General features: G+C 43.9%; 1 protein-coding gene across 2 annotated transcripts in view; it reads left to right on the top strand.

Moving 5' to 3' along the window:
- KDM3B (lysine demethylase 3B) overlaps nt 1-20030 on the top strand; it is a 266148-nt gene that overhangs the window by 43233 nt on the left and 202885 nt on the right. For both annotated transcript variants that reach the window (XM_033927119.1, XM_033927118.1), the window contains 4 exons: nt 2370-2483; nt 4694-4799; nt 9188-9312; nt 15856-15930. In XM_033927119.1, coding sequence (XP_033783010.1) covers nt 2370-2483; nt 4694-4799; nt 9188-9312; nt 15856-15930 — 420 coding nt within the window. The remainder of the gene's footprint in view (nt 1-2369; nt 2484-4693; nt 4800-9187; nt 9313-15855; nt 15931-20030) is intronic.

Here is a 20030-nt window from a genome sequence, read left to right as displayed (position 1 = left end):
GAAGCTCTGAAGGTTTGGGACTGGGCAATCCTTCACAACACCTTCCTCAAAGCTTCTAAATCCAAGGGGTGAAAAATTGCTTGGCGGACAACTTGAGTCATCTTCTGCAACCTCATGAATGGACACTCCATTCCTCGCCTCTTCATCACATTTATTCACAGTGGGGAACGCCTCAGATAGATCTCTTTACTGTTCCTCACAACCACAAACTACCTCAGTTCTGTTCCAGGATTTATTCTCCTCATCGCCTCGAGGTAGATGCTTTTCTTCTGGAATGGACGAATTTCTTCCTGTATGCATTCCCTCTCATTCTCAAAACTCTTGTCAAGTTAAAGAACGACCATGCCGCCATGATTCTGATTGCTCCTCGATGGCCGAGATAACCTTAGTTCTCTCTTCTCCTTCAACTCAGCAGCAGGGAGCCATACCTTCTACCAGTTTTTCCATCTCTGTTTACACAGAGTCAGGAATCTCTGCTTCATCCCAACCTGCAGTCTCTACACCTGAGAGCTTGGTACCTCTCAACATAACTCCTCTTCAATTTTCTCAATCTGTAAGAGACTTTTTAGAGGCTTCTAGGAAGCCTACCACTACACAATGATATCACCAAAAATGGACTAGATTTTCTATGTGGTGTTTTTCTCACGATAAGGAGCCTCAACATTCCTCCTTATCTTCTGTTTTAGACTACCTTTTGCACTTACCCACCTCTGGCCTCAAGTCTACATCGATCCGAGTCCATCTCAGTGCAATTGCTGCTTTCCATCAGCCTATTGAAGGAAAACCCCTTTCTGCTCATCCGGTGGTTTCCAGATTCATGAAAGGACTTTTCAATGTCAAACCTCCTCTCAAACCACCTCCAGTGGTTTGGGACCTCAATGTTGTTCTTACTCAATTGATGAAGCCTCCATTTGAACCAATGTCTACGGCTCATCTGAAGTATCTCACTTGGAAAGTGGTGTTTCTCATTGCCTTCACTTCTGCTCGAAGAGTCAGTGAGCTGCAAGCTTTAGTTGCTGATCCACCTTTCACTGTGTTCCATCATGACAAGGTGGTTCTTCGTACTCATCCTAAATTCCTACCTAAAATGGTTTTGGAATTTCATCTCAACCAATCCATTATTCTTCCAGTGTTCTTTCCAAAGCCTCGTTCTCATCCTGGAGAATCAACTCTTCATACTCTGGACTATAAACGTGCTTTGGCCTTGTATTTGGAATGCACCAAACCACACAGAACTGCTCCTCAACTTTTTGTCTCATTCGATCCAAATAAGTTGGGACATCCTATCTCTAAGCGTACCATCTCCAACTGGATGGCTGCTTGTATCTCCTTCTGCTATTCCCAAGCTGAATTACCCCTACAGAGTAGAGTCAAAGCCCATAAGGTCAGAGCAATGGCAGCTTTAGTAGCTTTCCTCAGATCTACACCTATTGAGGAAATTTGCAAGGCTGCTACTTGGTCCTCGGTTCATACTCTCACTTCTCACTATTGTCTGGATGTTTTCTCCAGACGGGATAGCCATTTTGGCCAGACAGTATTACAAAATTTATTCTCCTAAATTGCAACACTCCCACCATCCCATTCTGATTAGCTTGGAGGTCACCCATATGTGAGAATAGGCTGCCTGCTTGTCCTGGGATAAAGCACAGTTACTTACTGTAACAGGTGTTATCCAGGGATATCAGTCAGCTATTCTCACAACCCACACACCTCCTCTGGTTGGCTTCTCTGCTAGCTATCTGAATTGAGGAGACGCACCCTGTACTGGGCGGGAAGACACTTGCTAATGCGCGGTACGGCTGACTCGAAACTTCTAGTTTCTATAAGCAAGTCTTCTTGCGAGGCTTCCGCATCAGGGCTCCGTCGATGACGTCACCCATATGTGAGAATAGCTGCCTGCTGTCCCTGGATAACACCTGTTACGGTAAGTAAGTGCTTTTTGCTTTAAAGATGATTTTAATCGCTGTATTTTGCACTATCTGTAGGCGCCTTATTTCCTTTTTTGTTATGCCTTTATAGAGGGCATTACAATAATCTATACAAGAGATCACAAGTGAATGAATTAAAGTATTTAAAGATGCGGGTTCAGGTAATTTAGAAAGAGAACAAATCATTCTGAATCGATGGAAACATTTCTGGACAACTGAAAAATTATGAGCGTGATAAGTAAATTTGCTGTTCAAAGTTACCCCTAACAGATTTAAGGTGGGTACAACTTTAATTGGAAGGGATTTGAGTTTTATGGGGACCTGAATAGACTGTCTTTGAAAGGGAAAATCATTAGTTTTGATTTGTCAATACTAAGTGATAGCAAGTTTGTGTCTAACCATTATTTTATTCCCTTAAGCCTTCTTGTTTTCCTTTCTCAGACTTTTACTCCTCTGGTTGATAAGCTGAATTTGGGCTCACTGGTTGCACTGGAATTTCTTTTGGACAGGGATCTGCACTTTCTGTCTGATGCTGTGGACTTGTGCCTTTTCCAGGTAATGTATATTTGCTTCATATGAAAAATTAATTTTTTAAGAGTTTGCAAAATTTTGGAATTTCATTATCTTCCTTCTCTAGTAGTAGCTAAGTAATAAATAGAGGAGGGACTATGTAAATATGATATAACTGCAACAAGATGATAGTTTCTTGTTGTAACCACTGCTTGAGAGAGTTAGAAGCAAGATGAAAATCCTTTACTGTAGTCCTTTACAAATTTTCTTTGTATTTAGGAGTCAGTAACTGAGACCTCTACTAAGATTTGTAGACTGATTGGGGGGGGAGGGGCAATCTTCCTGAAGCTTTAGGACCTGATACTGTATATCAAGTTCCTGGGGGGGGGGAGGAAATGAAACTGTAATAAAAGTAGGCTCTTGATACCCTGCAGGCCATTGGCAAAAATATGAAATCTTTGTCTTCATCATAAGACGTATGAGGATAGACTTAAAGATCTCAATATGTAAACTTTGGAGGAAAGTCGGGAGAGGGGAGATATGATAGAGACATATAAATACCTAGATGGTATAAATGCGCATGGGGCAAATCTCTTTCATTTGAAAGGAAGCTCTGGAATGAGAACATAGGATGAAGTTAAGAGGTGATAGGCTCAGGAGTAATCTAAGGAAATACTATTTTACAGAAAGAGTGGTAGATGCGTGAAGAGTTTCCTGGAAGAGGTGGTGGAGACAGAGACTGTGTATGAATTCAAGAAAGCATAGGTCAGGCACCTGGTATCACTTAGGGAGAGGAGGAGATAGAGGATGCTGTGGATGAGCAGGCTGAATGGGCCATTTGACCTTTATCTGACATCTTGTTTCTGTATGTAGCCAGAAGAGTCTCTCCTCTCTGTTTCACTTTTTCCCCCAACTCTCTCTTATCCTCCATCAAACTTGCTCCCTTCCCACCCATTTGTCAACCCAGTCTCTCTCCCTAATCCCATGATCTTCCTCCTTCCTGAAATCAGCCACCACACCAGCCTCTATCCTCCTACCTCATTAATACTCACCACCCAGTGCAGGCTACCCCTTCCCTGCCCCAATCCTTTGCCCTACAAGCCAGCTACCAGTCCATGCAAATCAATGTTTTCTTAGCTTCTACTTCCATAAACCAATCAGCTCCTACCTTTGCAAGCCAATCAGCATTCCTCACAGCCTGTACTAAAGAATGACACGGTGACTGTTACCCGCAGCTAGCCATGGGTAGCCTGCCGAAACGGGGGACAGAAAAAACCCTGGTCATCATGGGTTACGGGGACAAGGCCATTCACCGCCCTGCAGTTAATTGAGGGAACGCGTGCAAAATACTTAAAATCCGATCGTGCGGTCCGAGCGTCTCCCTCCCTCCCTTGCCTTTACCTTCGCTGGCGATTTTTCTCTTACCAAGTAGCCGGAGCATTTCCTGAAGTCATGTGCGGCTGTCTGACTGCCTGAAACTTCTCATCTAACATAACCGGAAACAGGAAGTTGCGTCAGAGCAGAGGAGAAGTTTCAGGCAGCCAGCTGCACGCGACTTCAGGAAATGCTCCGGCTGCTTGTTAAGAGAAAAATCGTCAGTGAAGGTAAGGGCAAGGGAGGGAGGGAAATGCTCGGACCGCACGATTGGGGCAGTGAATGGCCTTGTCCCCGTACCCACGGTGACCAGTGGTTTTTTCGTCTCCTGTTTTGGCAGGCTACCCTTGGCTAGCTGCTGGTGATAGTCATGTGTCATTCTCTAGTACAGGCTGTGAGGAATGCTGATTGGCTTGCAAAGGTAGGAGCTGTGAGGGACTTGATTGGTTTATGGAAGCAGAAGCTAAGAAATCATTGATTTGCTTGGACTGATAGCTGGCTTGTAGAGCGAAGGATTAGGGCAGGGAAGGGGTAGCCTGCACTGGGCGGTGAGTATTAATGAGGTAGGAGGGTAAAAGCTCGTTTGGTGGCTGATTTCAGGAAGGAGGAAGATCATGGTGAGGAAGAAGCTCCTACTTAGATGGCTGAAAAACTCTTAAAGAGCTGTGAAAATCCCAGGCACTAGAACCAAATTTCTAGTTGCCATTGCAACCTGGCACCTGGGATTTTTTAAGCCCTGTCTTACAGGTGTTAGTGCACATTGCTAGGTGAAGGTTAGTAGTGAGCTGTGAAGTCATTAAGGAATCCTTACACAGTACTGGGGAGTTGGAGCTGCAGTAGATAGTGATTTTTAGTGGGGTTTTTTTCGCTGTTTTCTGCAGATGGGGACAGAAAAGCAGAAACTGATTTTGCAGGAGCAGCCGATTCTGAGGGATACTGTCACTGCCTTACTTAGTGAGCAGAAAGTCCAGGAGATATTTACTCAAGGTAAGACCAGCCAGCGTCTCTTCTCAGAATTACTGAGAATAGTGTTGCTCTGCAGTGAATCTCTGAAAATGAGATCTCATTAGACCAGTGGTCTCCAACTCAAACCCTTTGCAGGGCCACATTTTGAATTTGTAGGTACTTGGAGGGCCTCAGAAAAAAATAGTTAATGTCTTATTAAAGAAATGACAATTTTGCATGAGATAAAACTCTATAGTTTATAAATCTTTCCTTTGGCTAAGTCTTAATAATAATATTGTCATTTATAGATCAAGAAACTGTTTTATTTTACTTTTGTGATTATAATAAACATACTGAGGGCCTCAAAATAGTACCTGGCGGGCCGCAAGTTTGAGACCACTGCATTAGACTAATACTGCTCTTAGAAGCATATGGATGTATAATCATCCACTGAGAGTGATATTTTATTGTTTCTTCTGTGTCACTTTTCAGGTTCACGAGATCTAGAATAAATGCCTTCTATTTTATTCAGCTTTTTTCTTTAATAAATTAACATCATTTTTGTGGAAAATAGATGATCTGAGCATCTATTTCTGACTGATTTGAGAGATTTGAGATGCTGACTATGTAACTCAGTAAATTGGTTAGATCAGTGTAAGTCAAACTGTATGCCTCCTAAGATTCCAAGTGTGCCACGGTACACTGAGGAGGAAGAGAGGCACCTTCCAGCTGACTTCTCTACGCGGTACAGCGCCAGCGTTGCCCGATTCGCCGAAGGCCTGCATGTTTTCCCCTTTCTCTCTAGCATCCTCCAGCTTCCCCCCTGGCCGTACCTTTAAAGCTAATTACAGCAGCCTCCAGAGGATCGCCAGTAGGTAAAATTATTTTATAGTGATTGAAATGTGTCAGTTTTGAGAATTTATATCTGCTGTGTAATATTGTGTGTGTATGAAAAATGAATGGAAAAAATTGCATTACAATTAGTAAAGGGGATGAGATCTGGGACAGAGCTTGAGTGGGTATAGGGAGGTCTGTGGTTGGGGTAGTCAGTTGATATTTGTTAGACTTAGGGGATACTTAGCTTGAAGTAGATGAAAAACACTGCTGCAATCAACTGGCGCCAGTGCCTCTCCTTCTCTCCGGCCCTCTTCCCTGCTGGCACCCCCTACTGGTGTCTCAGGGCCCATATGGAGGGCATCTGCACATGTGTAGATGTCAACGTGATGATGTCACACATATGCATGATGTCATCGCGGCGATGTCCGCGCACTTCTGGGTGCCTCGAGCCATGGCCACTACCTTTAGTGTGCCCTGGCTCGAGAAAGTTTGAGAGACACTGGGTTAGATGTTACTATCTTTGCTCCCATATGAAGTGAAACTGATATTTTGTTAAATGAAATATGGGTTATTCGTGGTTATTGTTTTATGATCAGACTTGATATAATCCCTGCAATAAGTTTACACAGGAAATCCAATACTTAACTTTAAAAAAGGAGACTGTGGTAACATAAGGAGAATGGTAAAAAAGAAACTTAAAGGTGCAGCTGTAAAGGTCAAAAATGTACATCAGTCGTGGATATTTTTTAAAAATACCATTCTGGAAGCCCAGATTAGATATATTCTTTATGTGTACACTAGTCTTTAAGCCCGTTACATTAACTGGTGCTAGAGTAGATGTCTGTCTGGGGTTTATTTTCTTTGTTTCTCTCTCCTTGCACGCTGCCTGTCTGTTATTCTTTTTCTGTCTGTGTCTCTCCCTATGTCCTTAGTGCCCTCAGTGCCTCCTTCCTATGTCTTTAGTGCCTCTTCCTATGTCCATAGTGTCCCTAGTGCCTCCTTCCCATGTCCTTAGTACCCCTTCCTATGTCCTTAGTGCCCCCATTACCTCCTTCCTGTGTCCATAATGCCTCAGTGCCTTCTCCCCATGTCCTTAATGCCCCCAGTGCCTCTGTACTGTGTCCTTAGTGCCCCAGTGTCTGCGTACTGTGTCCTTAGTGCCCCAGTGTCAGCGTACTGTGTCCTTAATGCCCCCATTGCCTCCTTCCTATGTCCTTAGTGCCCCCAGTGCCTCTGTCCTGCTTAGTGCCTTCAGTGCATCCTATGTCCTTAGTGCCCCAGTGCCTGTGTACTGTGTCCTTAGTGCCCCAGTGCCAGCATACTGTGTCCTTAATGTCCCCATTGCCTCCTTCCCGTGTCCTTAGTGCCCCCAGTGCCTCCTTCCCGTGTCCTTAGTGCCCCCAGTGCCTCCTTCCCGTGTCCTTAGTGCCCCCAGTGCCTCTGTCCTGCTTAGTGCCCTCAGTGCATCCTATGTCCTTAGTGTCCTCAGTGCCCCTTTCTATGTCCTTAGTGCCCCCAGTGCCTCCTTCTTATGTCCCCATCATTATCTTCCAGACTTTGTCCCACCCCCACCCCCGATGCCAGCCTGCCTGCCTCCCATCCCCCTGAGCAACATGTTTCCATTTAAACCCCCCCCCGATGCCAGTCTGCTTGCCTGCCTGCTGCCCATCCCCCTGAGCAGCATGTTTCCATTAACCCCCCCCGATGCCAGCCTACCTGCCTGCCTCCCATCCCCCTGAGCAGCACGTTTCCATTGAAACCCCCCCACCCCCCCTCCGATGCCTGCCTGCCTCCCAGCCCCCTGAGCAGCACGTTTCCATTGAAACCCCCCCACCCCCCCTCCGATGCCTGCCTGCCTCCCAGCCCCCTTCCATTGAAACTCCCCCCCCCCCATGCCAGCCTGCCTTCCATCCCCCTGAGCAGCATCAGAGATGCGGCAGAGGAAATTAGGCTAGTAGAAGACCTGAAGCAATGTGTTTACTGTGCCTGGGACGCTGCTGGAGCTGTGAGGTTTGTCGGCTGTGTAGCAGTGGGAGGGTCGGCTGGGAGGGTCAACGGGGGTTTCTGGTGTGCCGGGTAGGGTCGGCGGAGGGGAGGGGGGGGAGTCGTGGCGTGGCGTGTTAGTGATGTGCCAGGTAGGGTTGGCGGCGGGGGTGGGGGAGAGTCACGGCGTGTTACCTGGCTGGTCCTTAGACGTGCGCATGCGCACTCTTACCACCACAGCCCAACAGATCAGGACTCAGCGAACACGGGGTAAGAGTGCGCATGCGCGCTTAGCATTTTATTATAGATATTTGGAAATTCAAGCCTCTTCTCAGACTCTCGATGCAATCCTAAATATCATTCATGCAGACATATTCTGCAATAGTTGCATCCTATTCCTTAGTTTGACAGTAATTCCTGAATACAAAATACTGTAATAATGTAACAGACAAAATCAGGCTCTGATCAAGAAGCCTAATATGATGATCATGAAAATAAGTTCCAATAGAAGTGGCTCAGTTTAAAGAAAACTTTTTTTGTTGTTGAATATTTTTATTAATGAAACAGAAGCACTGCATAAAGCATCACAAATCACCATGGACAACATTACAACAATACAGGAAGAAAAAACTTGTACATCATCTTCAAGCAATGTACAATACCCAGAGCAGTACCCCTAGTTTCATGCTTTTGAATAAGGGACCCTCCCCAATCCCCCAATCAACATGAACCTCAAAAGAGAATGAGGAGTCTAAGAATCCCCAGTACCACGGAGGATCTTTCTACCTTTAGATTGTCATTCTGATTGAGTGGTATAACCTTGGGTATAAATTCCAATTGATTGGAAAACCATAGAATCTTTGTTTTGGTTGCATTTAACTTTCCTATACATGCCTTAGCCCGAGTATAGATCATATCTGTTGACACTGGTACCAGAATGAAAATATCACCTGCATATGAGCAACAATATTCATCATCTTCCAAATAAAGAGAATTTAAAGAACTCATAAACAGATTGGAGAGAATGGCTAGCTCTGATGAACACCACAGGGTGCTTGCCAGGTAGTGATAGCTCTCCCTTCGTCTTAACTGTATAGCTTTTAGTACACAAACATTTATTGAACCAATCTAATACTGGCCCTGTACTACCTAAATATACAAACACAGCTGACAGGTCAAACTACAATAATACAATCTGAGCACCTGCAACTAGCATGGTTGTAAGAAGCAATAAAAGAGTTTCAGTACTATGTAGTGCTCTGAAACCAAATTGAGATGACAACAATGAAATTTATCAATATAGTTGAATAACTGTGTATCTACTATTGCCTCAAGTAATTAAGTAAACAGAGGAATACTAGCTACTGGTTTATAATTAAAGGTCTGTAAGGTATAAAACTATAAATTGATTAACTACCAGTAAGATTTTAAACACTCTGAGGAAAGGCATTTGGCAATTATAGCTTATCTAGTGTCATTGTGTATTGATTGTAATACATAGAGGAATTTTTGAATTTAGGTGCCAGTATCACTAGAAAGACTGTAATCCTTGTGGTCTGCAATTTAGTTTCTTAGGGCTTTGTCTAAACCAATAACGTTTCCTTTTTCAGGGTCTTATAGCATCCAGGGACAAAAGGTGAAAGTGTTCCAGCCAGATGGTGAGAACCCATGGTTCTATGGTGTTATCAACCATCAGGATCCTGTCTCTCATATTATGGGCGTGACACTGGGTGAGGTAAGTCATGAGTGTGACTGTGAGCAGGATAATAATAATAATTTTATTTTTTATATACCGCCAAAGCCATGATAGTTTGAGGCGGTTTACAACAAGAGGTGCTGGACAATCAGCGAAGTGGTTAAAATACAAAGTTATCGAATATAAGGTACAGGTTGGGAGAAGTGATACACTATAAGATAGGTAGGAGTTGATTATTTTAAGTACAGAGCCTATTGGTGTGATTGTGGCTGAAATATCATAATTTTATTAACTAATTCTATTTTAAAAGGAGCTCCTTTACTGTCATCCATATTAGAAGCAGGAATAACAGTGCTTCCAAAACGGGGGAAAGATCCCATCCTTTGTAGTTCATATAAACCAATATCTCTATTAAATTGGATGTCTAGCTGCTGGCTAAAATATTGGTCACCAGAATGAACTTGGTCCTACATTATTTAGTGAAGGAGGATCAGTCTGGTTTCAATTCCAGCAGGAAAACTGGAGATAAAGTAAAACATACATTAATCTTAATGTGGCAGACTAAAATTAGGCATGACCTGATGGTTCTTTTGATCATTGGTGCTGAGAAAGGCATTTGATAAGGCAGAATAGGGATTCATGCATCAAGTATTACAATGTAAGGGTTTTGGCCAAAATTTTTTACATGTGGATCTCTGCTCTTTAAATTGACCCTATTGCTAAAATTAGAGTTGATGGAGGATATGATAAATTCAAGTAGATGTGGGGGACCTGCCAGGGTTGTCCCTTATTTCCCCTTTTGTCTGCCTTGGTGGCGGAGCCCTGAGTGACCCAAATTAAAGTGCATCCAGCAATAAAAGGAATAACGGTGGGAGAGGAGGAATGTAAAATCCTTTTTCACAGATAACTGTACTGTAGGTGACCCTGTTCAGAACCTCTAATTTAGTAGCATAATTAAATAAAATAGCTACTTCTGAAGTTTATGGGATCAGAAGAGATTACTTGTGGGGACGGAAGGGAGTGGGTTTGATTTCTTTCCCTACACAACTCTCTAGTAATTAGATGTTAAAATCTTGTCCATCGTACAAGCCTTATATAAACTGAAGTTTGGAAAATTAGAAATGTAGAAACAGAAAAATAAAGGCAGATGAAGACCAAATGGCCTATCTAGTCTGCCTATCTATGCCATCTACTATTCCTTTCTCTTCCTTAAAGATCCATTGTATTTATCCCAAACTTTCTTGAATTTAAATACATTCTTTGTCTCCATCACCTCCACTGGGGTGGGGGGCATTCCATGCATTCATCACCCATTCTGTGAAAAAGTATTTTCTGAGGTTTTCATTGGGATGCTCCTGAAGGTTCCCTTAAAGTAGCTCAGCTGTATCTGATGACACAGGAGTATCAGCAGCTATTCTCTCAGCCCAAGGTAGATTCCTTAATAGCGCAGGTAACCAAACGCACATCCCTACCAAGTGAGGGGAGGCATGGCATTAAAGGATATGCAGAATCGCAGAGTGGATGTGCTTCTTAAAAGAGAATTTGAAGCACCAGCCTTGGGAATCAAGGCAGCTGCAGCAACTTCCTTAGTGACACGCGCCTGTCATACCAGGATGCTGGGGCTTGAACTGACCGAGGGAGAGCCTTTGCCCCAGCTCCTATTAGCTGGAGTGGATGATTTAGCCGATGCTCTCTGTGATATCAGGGTCATGAGCAAAGTTTTGGCTTATTTGATGTCAGTACACAGAATGCTTTGAATCAGGGAGTGGGCAGGAGATTCCTCCTTCAAGGCTACCTTTCAGCAGACTTCCTTTCAAGGGGCAAAAGTTGTTTGAGAAGTGATTGGACGATCTCATGGCCAGCATGACAGATCTTCAGCTGAAATTTCTACCTAACAGCAGACCATCAGCTTATAGAGGCTCCGAGTGATCTAATTTTTGTGGCTCCAGTAGCTTTTTACAGTGCTCAGGTGGAGTACTCGACTACTGCAATTCCTTACTTAAAGGAGTCTGCCAAAAAGACATCTGACCCTTACAATTAATACAAAACACTGCCATAAAAATGATAACGAACAAGAAAAAATTTGATCACGTCGCTCCTATGTAAAAAAAATGCACACTGGTTACCAATTCACCACCGTATTACTGATAAAATTACTTTAATCTCCTTTAAAACTATGAACTCCAAGGAACCTGCTTTTATTCATAAGTATCTTATTCCTCACGATCCTTTGAGAACTTTAAGATCCGCATCACAGCACCTTCTTCATGTCTCGTCCTTAAAAATCATTAGTACCCTTAGGGCTTCTTCATTTGCAACTATAGCCCTACAATATGGAATTCATTACCATCACATTTAAGGGCTGAGAAAAATTTAGATAAATTTAAGGGCAACTTTAAAAGCTTCTTATTTAAAGATGCTTATGATTGCTAATTGATCTCTAGGTCCTCCCTTGCCAAATTCTGTTCTCATATTCAACATTAATATGATTCCTCCCATTTCCCTCTCGTTTTTAACCTTAATTGTACTCTCTTTTAAAATTGTATTTCTCGCTACTATCCTGTTGTTTTCATGTAAGTAATGTCGTGTCACTAATAAGTTTGTTAATTATTCCTCATTTTAATTTTTAATTGTCAAACGCTTAGAATTTATGATTAGTGTTTTATCAAATTTTAATAAAACATGAAACTTGAAAACTTGAGCCTCCTTTCAGAGATCCTTCCAGGGAACCAGCCAGAGATTCTCAGGTCCCAGGCAACCATACCTCCAATTCTCGTTCAGCTCCAACCTCCAAGAAAGCGCAATGATTCCTGGTCCGGAGAAGTTCCCCTGAAAATAGGGGAACAGCTCTTTGAGTATACGAAGGCTTGGGTGTAGATCTTGTCAGATCGTTGGGTGCTGGAGATCATTCAGAGCGGTTTAACAGACCAGTTTGTGGACTTACCAGCAGAGTGACCAAAGAAAGCAAGCAAAGTCGCAGCTACATTCCAAAGGCTATTAGATATTCAGGCCATAGAGTTTGTGCTGCCCGAAGATTCGGGATCAGATACTCCATATACTTCATCATGCCCAAGAAAGGCTCAGACGATTAGAGACTCATTCTGGATCTTACGTCAATGCTGTGCTTTAATATGGAGATAGTATGATTAGTCATAGCAGGGGCACCAGGGGAATTTCTGGCTTCCCTGGATTTGAAAGACACCTACCTGCACATTCTCATTTTTCCAGAACACAATGTTCATGAGATTTCATGTCCTGGGAAACCATTACCAGTTCTCAGCTCTTTCCTTTGAGCTGATGATGCTCCTCGCATGTTTAACAAGGTGATGGTGGTGGTAGCTGCCCATTTATGAAAGGCGAGCTTGCAGGTTCATCTATACCTGGACGACTGTTTGATCAGAGCTTCATCATTCTCGGAAGGAGAACAAGTGGTGGCCCATGTTTTCTGAGTCCTGCAGAGTCTGGGTTAGATAGTGAATTTCTGAAAGAGCCAATTGGTTCCATCCCAATAGCTGAGAGTCATCTTCAACAAGGCAGAAGGGTGTGTGTATCTTTCAGAGGCGCACAGACAGAGCTAGGCTCCATGGCAGCCACGATAGACATGGTCCAATGGGCAAAGGCTCACATGTGTCCTCTCCATAGCGCGTTATTTCAAGGTGATCACCTTAGTCAGACTCCTTGAAGATTTCTATCCTGTGTACTTCGGACTAGTATGAGCTGGTGGCTCCATCCACAGGCATTATCAAGGGGCATGCTCCTCAAAATAGCCTCATGGGTAATTGTGACAATGGATGCCAGTCTGTTTGGCTGGGGTCTCACTACAACAGATGCTTTATCCAGGGGCCTCCCAAAAGAAGTGGTTGATCGGCAGATTGGAATTTTGTGCCATTTGATTGGCATTGCAGAGGCTGGAGAAGAATCTGGAAGCAGTCTGAGTTTTCTCAGACAGTGCTACTGAGGTGGCATATATCAGTCGCCAGGGTAGCACCAAGAGTGCACAGCTGAGTCTGGAGAACCTCTTATAATTCAGGTGGGTGGAGTTTTCATTTTCTGGCACTTACAGCAGTGCATTTAGCAAGAATGGATGATGTCGAAGCCGATTTCCTCATTAGACAGACACTGGATCTGTGAGAATGGACACTGTCTGTAGCAGCCTTTCAGTTCATTGTTCAGCGCTGGGGTATCCCAACTTTTGATCTGATGGTGACAGCCAGAAACAAGAAGGCGGACTGATTCTTCAGTCAACGATCCGAGCCCAGAAGCACAGGTCTGGACACTGTGGTCCAGTTGTGGTGGAAGAACAAGCTCTTGTACGCAGTTCCTCCGTGCCCATGATAAGCCAGATAAACTCCACAGGATTGCAAGCCATCGGGGAGCAGTCATTCTTATGGCTCCAGAATGACCCCACAGACCATGATATGCAAACCTAGTACGTCCTCAGAGGAGCGCCAGTCTCAGACTTCGAGTACAGCCGGACCTTCTTTCTCAGGGACCAGTGGACATAGAAGATCCGGATCACTTTGTTCTTACAGTATGGCTCTTACATGTGTGGCGTTAGAGTGCAAGGGATACTCTGAAGTGGTCATTGCCATTCTGCTCAAGCCAGAAAGACTACAACGATCTCTACTTATGCTAAGGCATGGGAACCTTTCCAACTCTGGTGCATTAAAGAGAAGGTGAAGCCTTTTTCTGCTCTGATCTCTGTGGTGTTAGCCTTCCTCCAGGCTGACTTTGACAAGGGGCTTACAGTGCCATCCCTCAGAGTCCAAGTGGTGGGACACTCTCTTGTTTCAGGGCTCAAGAGTGCAAGTCTTCATTGGCGTTTCATCTGGACATAGCCAGAATCCTAAAGGGGGCCCTGTGGCTCAGGACACTGGTAAAACACCTGTTTCTCTCATGGAGCCTTAACGTGGATTTGCAAGGACTCAATCAGGCTGAAGGAAGCGTCCTTGATGGATCTGAACGCAAGATGGTTTTTCCTGTGGCTATTACCTCAGCAAGAAGAGTCTTGGAGCTACAGTTCTTTCTTGCAGAAAGCCTTTCCTCAAGTTCACAGAGGCTGGAGTTTCTTTGCACACAGATCTGTTGGCAGCGTTCCAGCCTACAGATTCAAGGAGGAAGGACCGGATTCTGAAAAGTTGGATGTGAGAAGGGTTATTCTGCGATATCTTGAGGTCACCATTGAGTTCAGGCTATCTGACCATCTTTTTGTGCTCACCCATAAGACACACCTATCTACTAGAAAAGATATTAGCAAGGTAAGAATCTAATCTCTTTATAAATTCTTTACTTGCATTTTATGTATTAAACTAAAAATCGTTGATCAACCTCTAAATGTTCACCAAAAGGCTTGTAACCTTAACTAATATAGAAATTAACTCAATCAACTACCCCATTCAACTCACCCTAAAACTACTAGGAATGACGATAGATAGATGCTGTACCATGCAACCACAAATCAATAAAACAATTAGAAATAATTCGCAGTTATGAGAAATTTAAGACAAGTTCAAAAATTCCGGCTCTTAGTACAATCCCTAGTCCTAGGTCTTTTAGACTATTGCAACATTCTCTACCTCCCCTGCCCAGCTGATGATAAAACAATGATAAAACAACTACAAACATTCCAAAACACAGCACTGAGACTTATCTATTCGTTGAGGAAAATGACCATATCACACTGGCTTCCAATTCCGGCAAGAATACTATTCAAATTCTACGGTCTACTATTTAAAACCATAAATGGCGACAGCCCAACCTACCTAAATAACCGTCTCATCCAAACTACATCAACTAGACATAGGTAAACCCACACTCCATTCATGTACCCTCCAATTAAAGAAGTCAAACGGAAAAAACTATATGATGGCCTCCTAGCCACTCAAGCAGCAAAACTCGACAACCAAATCTCCAATCTACTAATTATGACCCCAGACTACAAAACATTCAGAAAAGAAATAAAGACTCTACTCTTCAAGAAATTCCTGCAAATGACTTTATCCCGCTAGCTCCTTCCTAATGCCACTCCCCAATACCTTCCCGATTCCCCAAATCAACCTCATCTACTCTTTATCTCCTCTAGAAATTACCAGATATCTTCTTCATGTAATACCTTTTTTGTAATTCTTTTGTAATCCACCTTGAGCCGCAAGGCATTGGCGGAATAGAAATCTCTAATGTAATGTAATTTGTCTCAATTAACAGTGGCCAGACATAGAACAAAAATAGACTTGTATAGGTCATGTCCCATGAATATGACATTTTTGAACCAGCCTACTATGAATGTTTCTTTTTATTTGTGAGTGAATTAATCCTATGCTGAGCCCATGTAGATTTTTTTTCAAATACTTGTGTTCTGTACTGTAATTATAATCTTTTCAGTCTCTATTAAAATATACAGCATAGTGCACATTTTTATGCAGACATTAGTTTAATGCTTAATAATCCTTATTTATGATCATTATGGGTAATAGTCTTCAATCAGTAGTTGCTAATCTGTTGTTCTAGATTTATTACAGTTCAAGCAATCAGTTACATGTTCACGTTCTTGTTCTTCTATCATGTTTTCCTGTAAAATTGTAGGAATGTGAGACCAGATCAGTGGATCCCCGTTTGGTTCATGTGATGCTGATGGATAATCTACCTTTTCAAACTGAGGTATTTATTAAGGTTTTATGGGTGTTCATTTTGGGAGCTTTAGAGGGATTTGGTATTAGTTTGTGCTATATGCCTTCTCAGTCTGAGTACTCCACTAGACAAAGAATTTTTGGAAAGCTAAAAGAAAGGTTAGACTTTAGGAAGTGGGTATGAATCAGTAAAAAAGGTGCCGGTACAAAAAATAAAGCCCTGGGCTTTCTGCTATGACATCTTGAACTGTGCATGCATATTATTTGCTAAACGAGCCATCTTTTTAATATAGAATGCATATATTGTACTAAAATCATTATTCATATTAAATGCAGGGTGGTGTGTACAAAATCAGATATTGGTTGACTTTTTTGGGAGAGGGAAGGGTAATATGTTTGTATGACTTAGATTCAGTTACTTCAGGGTTGGCTCAAATGGTAACTGTAAAGCCAATTTATCCCAGGACAAGCAGACAGCATATTCTCACATATGGGTGACATCATCCACAGTGCTCCGATGCGGACAGCTTCGCAAGCAGACTTGCTTGTAAAACTTTAAAAAGTTCGCGACTGCGCATGCACGAGTGCCTTCACGCCCAACGTAGGTCGCGCGTCTCAGTTCTCAGTTTTTCGCTTAGCCGACAAGCCATTCGTTTTTATGCTCTGTGCTAGACTTAGTTCTACTCGTGCCTTCTCTCACTGCGGCCTGTGTATTTTCTTTACAGGGTTGTTGTGTTTATTTGCGCGTTTAATTTTTTAATTTTCTTTCTTATTGTCTTCGTGTCACGACAGGGCCTACTCGCGGCTTCAGCCTGTGGGCTTCGATTTTGCTGCACCCATGTTTCATGCCAGTCCCAGCTGGTCATAGGGTTACGAAGTGTAGTCTGACCACTTACCAATTAATGTCACAGGGTTACGAAATGTAGCCTGACCACTTACCAATTGATGTCGGCCTTTGCCTAAGACCTTGAATCCTATTCCTGCCCCGATCAATTCCAGCACAGTTTTCTCCAGGGACAAAATCTTCAACCTCAATCAAACCTTCCTCGATGGGGAAGTTTTCTTCTTTGGGGAGCTCAGCTAACTATTCCCCTGGGGCGCTGTTATCCTTGGTGTCTCCATCAGGTGCAATTGTTAAGCCAACCCTTACGGACAAACCACCTCTAGAACCAGTGGGTCCGGTGGGTCTGAGGATCTCCAGGGCACGTGTCTCGAAATCGAGGCAACACTCTTCCTCGAAGTCATCTTCCTCAGAGTCTATAGCCATACCAATTGTACCAGCTCAAGTGGTCTCGGTGCTGGCTTTGCAGAGTATGTTGGAAGTAATTCTGCATCAGGAGTTTGGTAACATGCTTGCTAAATTAACTCCTGCCTCGATCCTGCTTCCTGCAGGCTAGCCTGAGCACTCAGTAGTAATACAAGGAGTCGAGTCCTTGAGAGTGCCTCGAGAAAAACCAATACACTCTATACAAGGAGTTGAGTCCTTGAGAGTGCCTCTAGAAACGACAATGCACTCTCGTTCTCTCGGAGAGAACGTCTCCGAGAGAACGAGAGCCAGAAGGCCTTGAGCATGCGCAGATGCTCAAGGCCCAGCCCAGGCAAGAGGCGGGAGCTCGCATTCACCCTTACAACGAGCAGAAGGGGTAAGGACCGTGCTTGGGAGGAAGGGCGGGCGGATGCCGCTTTCAGCACGGGGGTGCTTTGCGGTTCTCACGGGGGGGGGGGGGGGGGAGGAGTGGTTGCGATGCCGGTTAGAGCGGGGGGGAGGTGCTCGTACACCAGAACATGCTCGGTTTGCGAGGCAAAAGTTTGCTAAGTGTTTTGCTCGTCTTGCAAAACACTCGCAAACCGGGTTACCCGCAAACCGAGGTTCCACTGTACTTCGAGGGGTTTCCGGTCGCCTTCGACTCAATGGGATCTCCCCTCTTCTGCTTCGGTATCTTTTACTCAATTTTTATATCAAATGAGTAAAGATCTTAACATTACTTTGCAGTCTGATTCAACATACTCTAAGGAGTATTTGGAAGAACTGGGTATACCTCATCCTCCTTAAGATTCATTCAGTACTCGGACCGCTGCTGTTCAATATATTTATAAATGATCTAGAAACAGGGACAAAGTGCGAAGTAATAAAATTCGCAGATGACACCAAACTATTTAGTGGAGTTGGGACTAAAGAGGACTGTGAAGATTTACAAAGGGACCTGAACAAACTAGAAGAGTGGGTGACGAGATGGCAGTTGAAGTTTAATGTAGAGAAATGTAATGTCTTGCATGTAGGAAACAGAAACCCGAAGTACAGCTATACAATGGGAGGGCTGGTAATGGGTGAAAGTACCATAGAAAAGGACCTGGGGTAATAGTGGACAACACAATGAAGCCGTCGGCACAGTGCGCAGCGGCCTCTAAGAAGGCAAATAGAATGCTGGGTACTATCAAGAAAGGTATTACGACCAAAACGAAAGAAGTTATCCTGCCGTTGTATCGGGCAATGGTGCGCCCGCATCTGGAGTCTGCGTCCAATATTGGTCGCCGTACATTAAGAAGAATTGGCGATACTCGAGAGGATTCAGAAAAGAGTGACACGATTGATAAAAGGTATGGAAAACCTTTCATATGCTGAAAGATTGGAGAAATTGGGGCTCTTTTCCCTAGAAAAATGGAGACTTAGAGGGGACATGATAGAGACCTACAAGATCATGAAGGGCATGGAGAAAGTGGAGAGGGACAGATTCTTCAAACATTCGAAAACTACAAGAACGAGAGGACATTCAGAAAAATTAAGAGGGGACAGATTCAGAACCAATGCTAGGAAGTTCTTCTTCACCCAAAGGGTGGTGGGCACCTGGAATGTGCTTCCAGAGGGTGTGATAGGACAGAGTACGTTTTTGGGGTTCAAGAAGGGATTAGATAATTTCCTGAAGGAAAAGGGGATAGATAGAGGATTACTATACAGGTCCTGGACCTGATGGGCCGCCGCGTGAGCGGACTGCTGGGCATGATGGACCTCTGGTCTGACCCAGCAGTGGCACTGCTTATGTTCTTAAACTTTCAAAAGAAATCTTGCTGTACCATATTCCGTTCCTGTTGTGCCAGCGAAACTGGAAGCTTAATATCGAATGGTCACTGTAGGGGTTTGGAAAAGTCTCAACTGTCCCATCAATCCCTCTTGTTGGGTCTTCCTTGAAAACAACCAATCCGTCCAAGGTCATAGAAACATAGAAACATAGAAGATGACGGCAGAAAAGGGCTACAGCCCATCAAGTCTGCCCACTCTGCTTACCCACCCCCTGTCTATGCCCTAATGACACAATTTCCTTATCTTGACCCTCGTAGGGATCCCACATGGGTATCCCATTTATTCTTAAAGTCTGGCACGCTGTCTGCCTCGATCACCTGCACTGGAAGCTTGTTCCAATGATCAACCACTCTCTCTGTGAAGAAATACTTTCTGGTGTCGCCATGAAATTTTCCGCCCCTGAGTTTGAGCGGGTGCCCTCTTGTGGCCGAGGGTCCCTTGAGAAAGAAAATATCATCTTCCACTTCGACACGTCCCGTGAGGTACTTAAATGTTTCGATCATGTCTCCCCTCTCCCTACGTTCCTCAAGAGTGTAGAGCTGCAATTTGTTCAGTCTCTCTTCGTACGAGAGACCCTTGAACCCCGAGATCATCCTGGTCGCCGTCCGTTGAACCGATTCAATTCTGCGCACATCTTTACTGTAATGTGGCCTCCAGAATTGCACACAGTACTCCAGATGAGGTCTCACCATGGCCCTGTACCTTCAGTACCTTGAATGTTTCGATTATGTCACCTCTCAGTCTCCTCTGTTCGAGGGAGAAGAGGTCCAGTTTCTCTAATCTTTCGCTGTACGGCAGCTCCTCCAACCCCTTAACCATCTTAGTCGCTCTTCTCTGGACCCTTTCGAGTAGTACCGTGTCCTTCTTCATGAACGGTTTGTGCAGATGAGGACAAAGCTTGCAGGGATGGGATGGAACAGGGATGGAGATTGATCCCGTGGGGACAGCGACAAATTTATCCCAATGTCAAGTCTTCTAGTAGCTTTAAGTGGTGCACACAATGCAACAGGACCATCTCGGTGACTGACCTACAGAACTGGTGTATCCAGTGC

The sequence above is a fragment of the Geotrypetes seraphini genome, chromosome 18, assembly GCF_902459505.1.
Source record: "Geotrypetes seraphini chromosome 18, aGeoSer1.1, whole genome shotgun sequence".
In the NCBI taxonomy this organism is placed as follows: Eukaryota; Metazoa; Chordata; class Amphibia; order Gymnophiona; family Dermophiidae; genus Geotrypetes; species Geotrypetes seraphini.
This window is presented reverse-complemented; position numbering and strand designations above follow the sequence as displayed.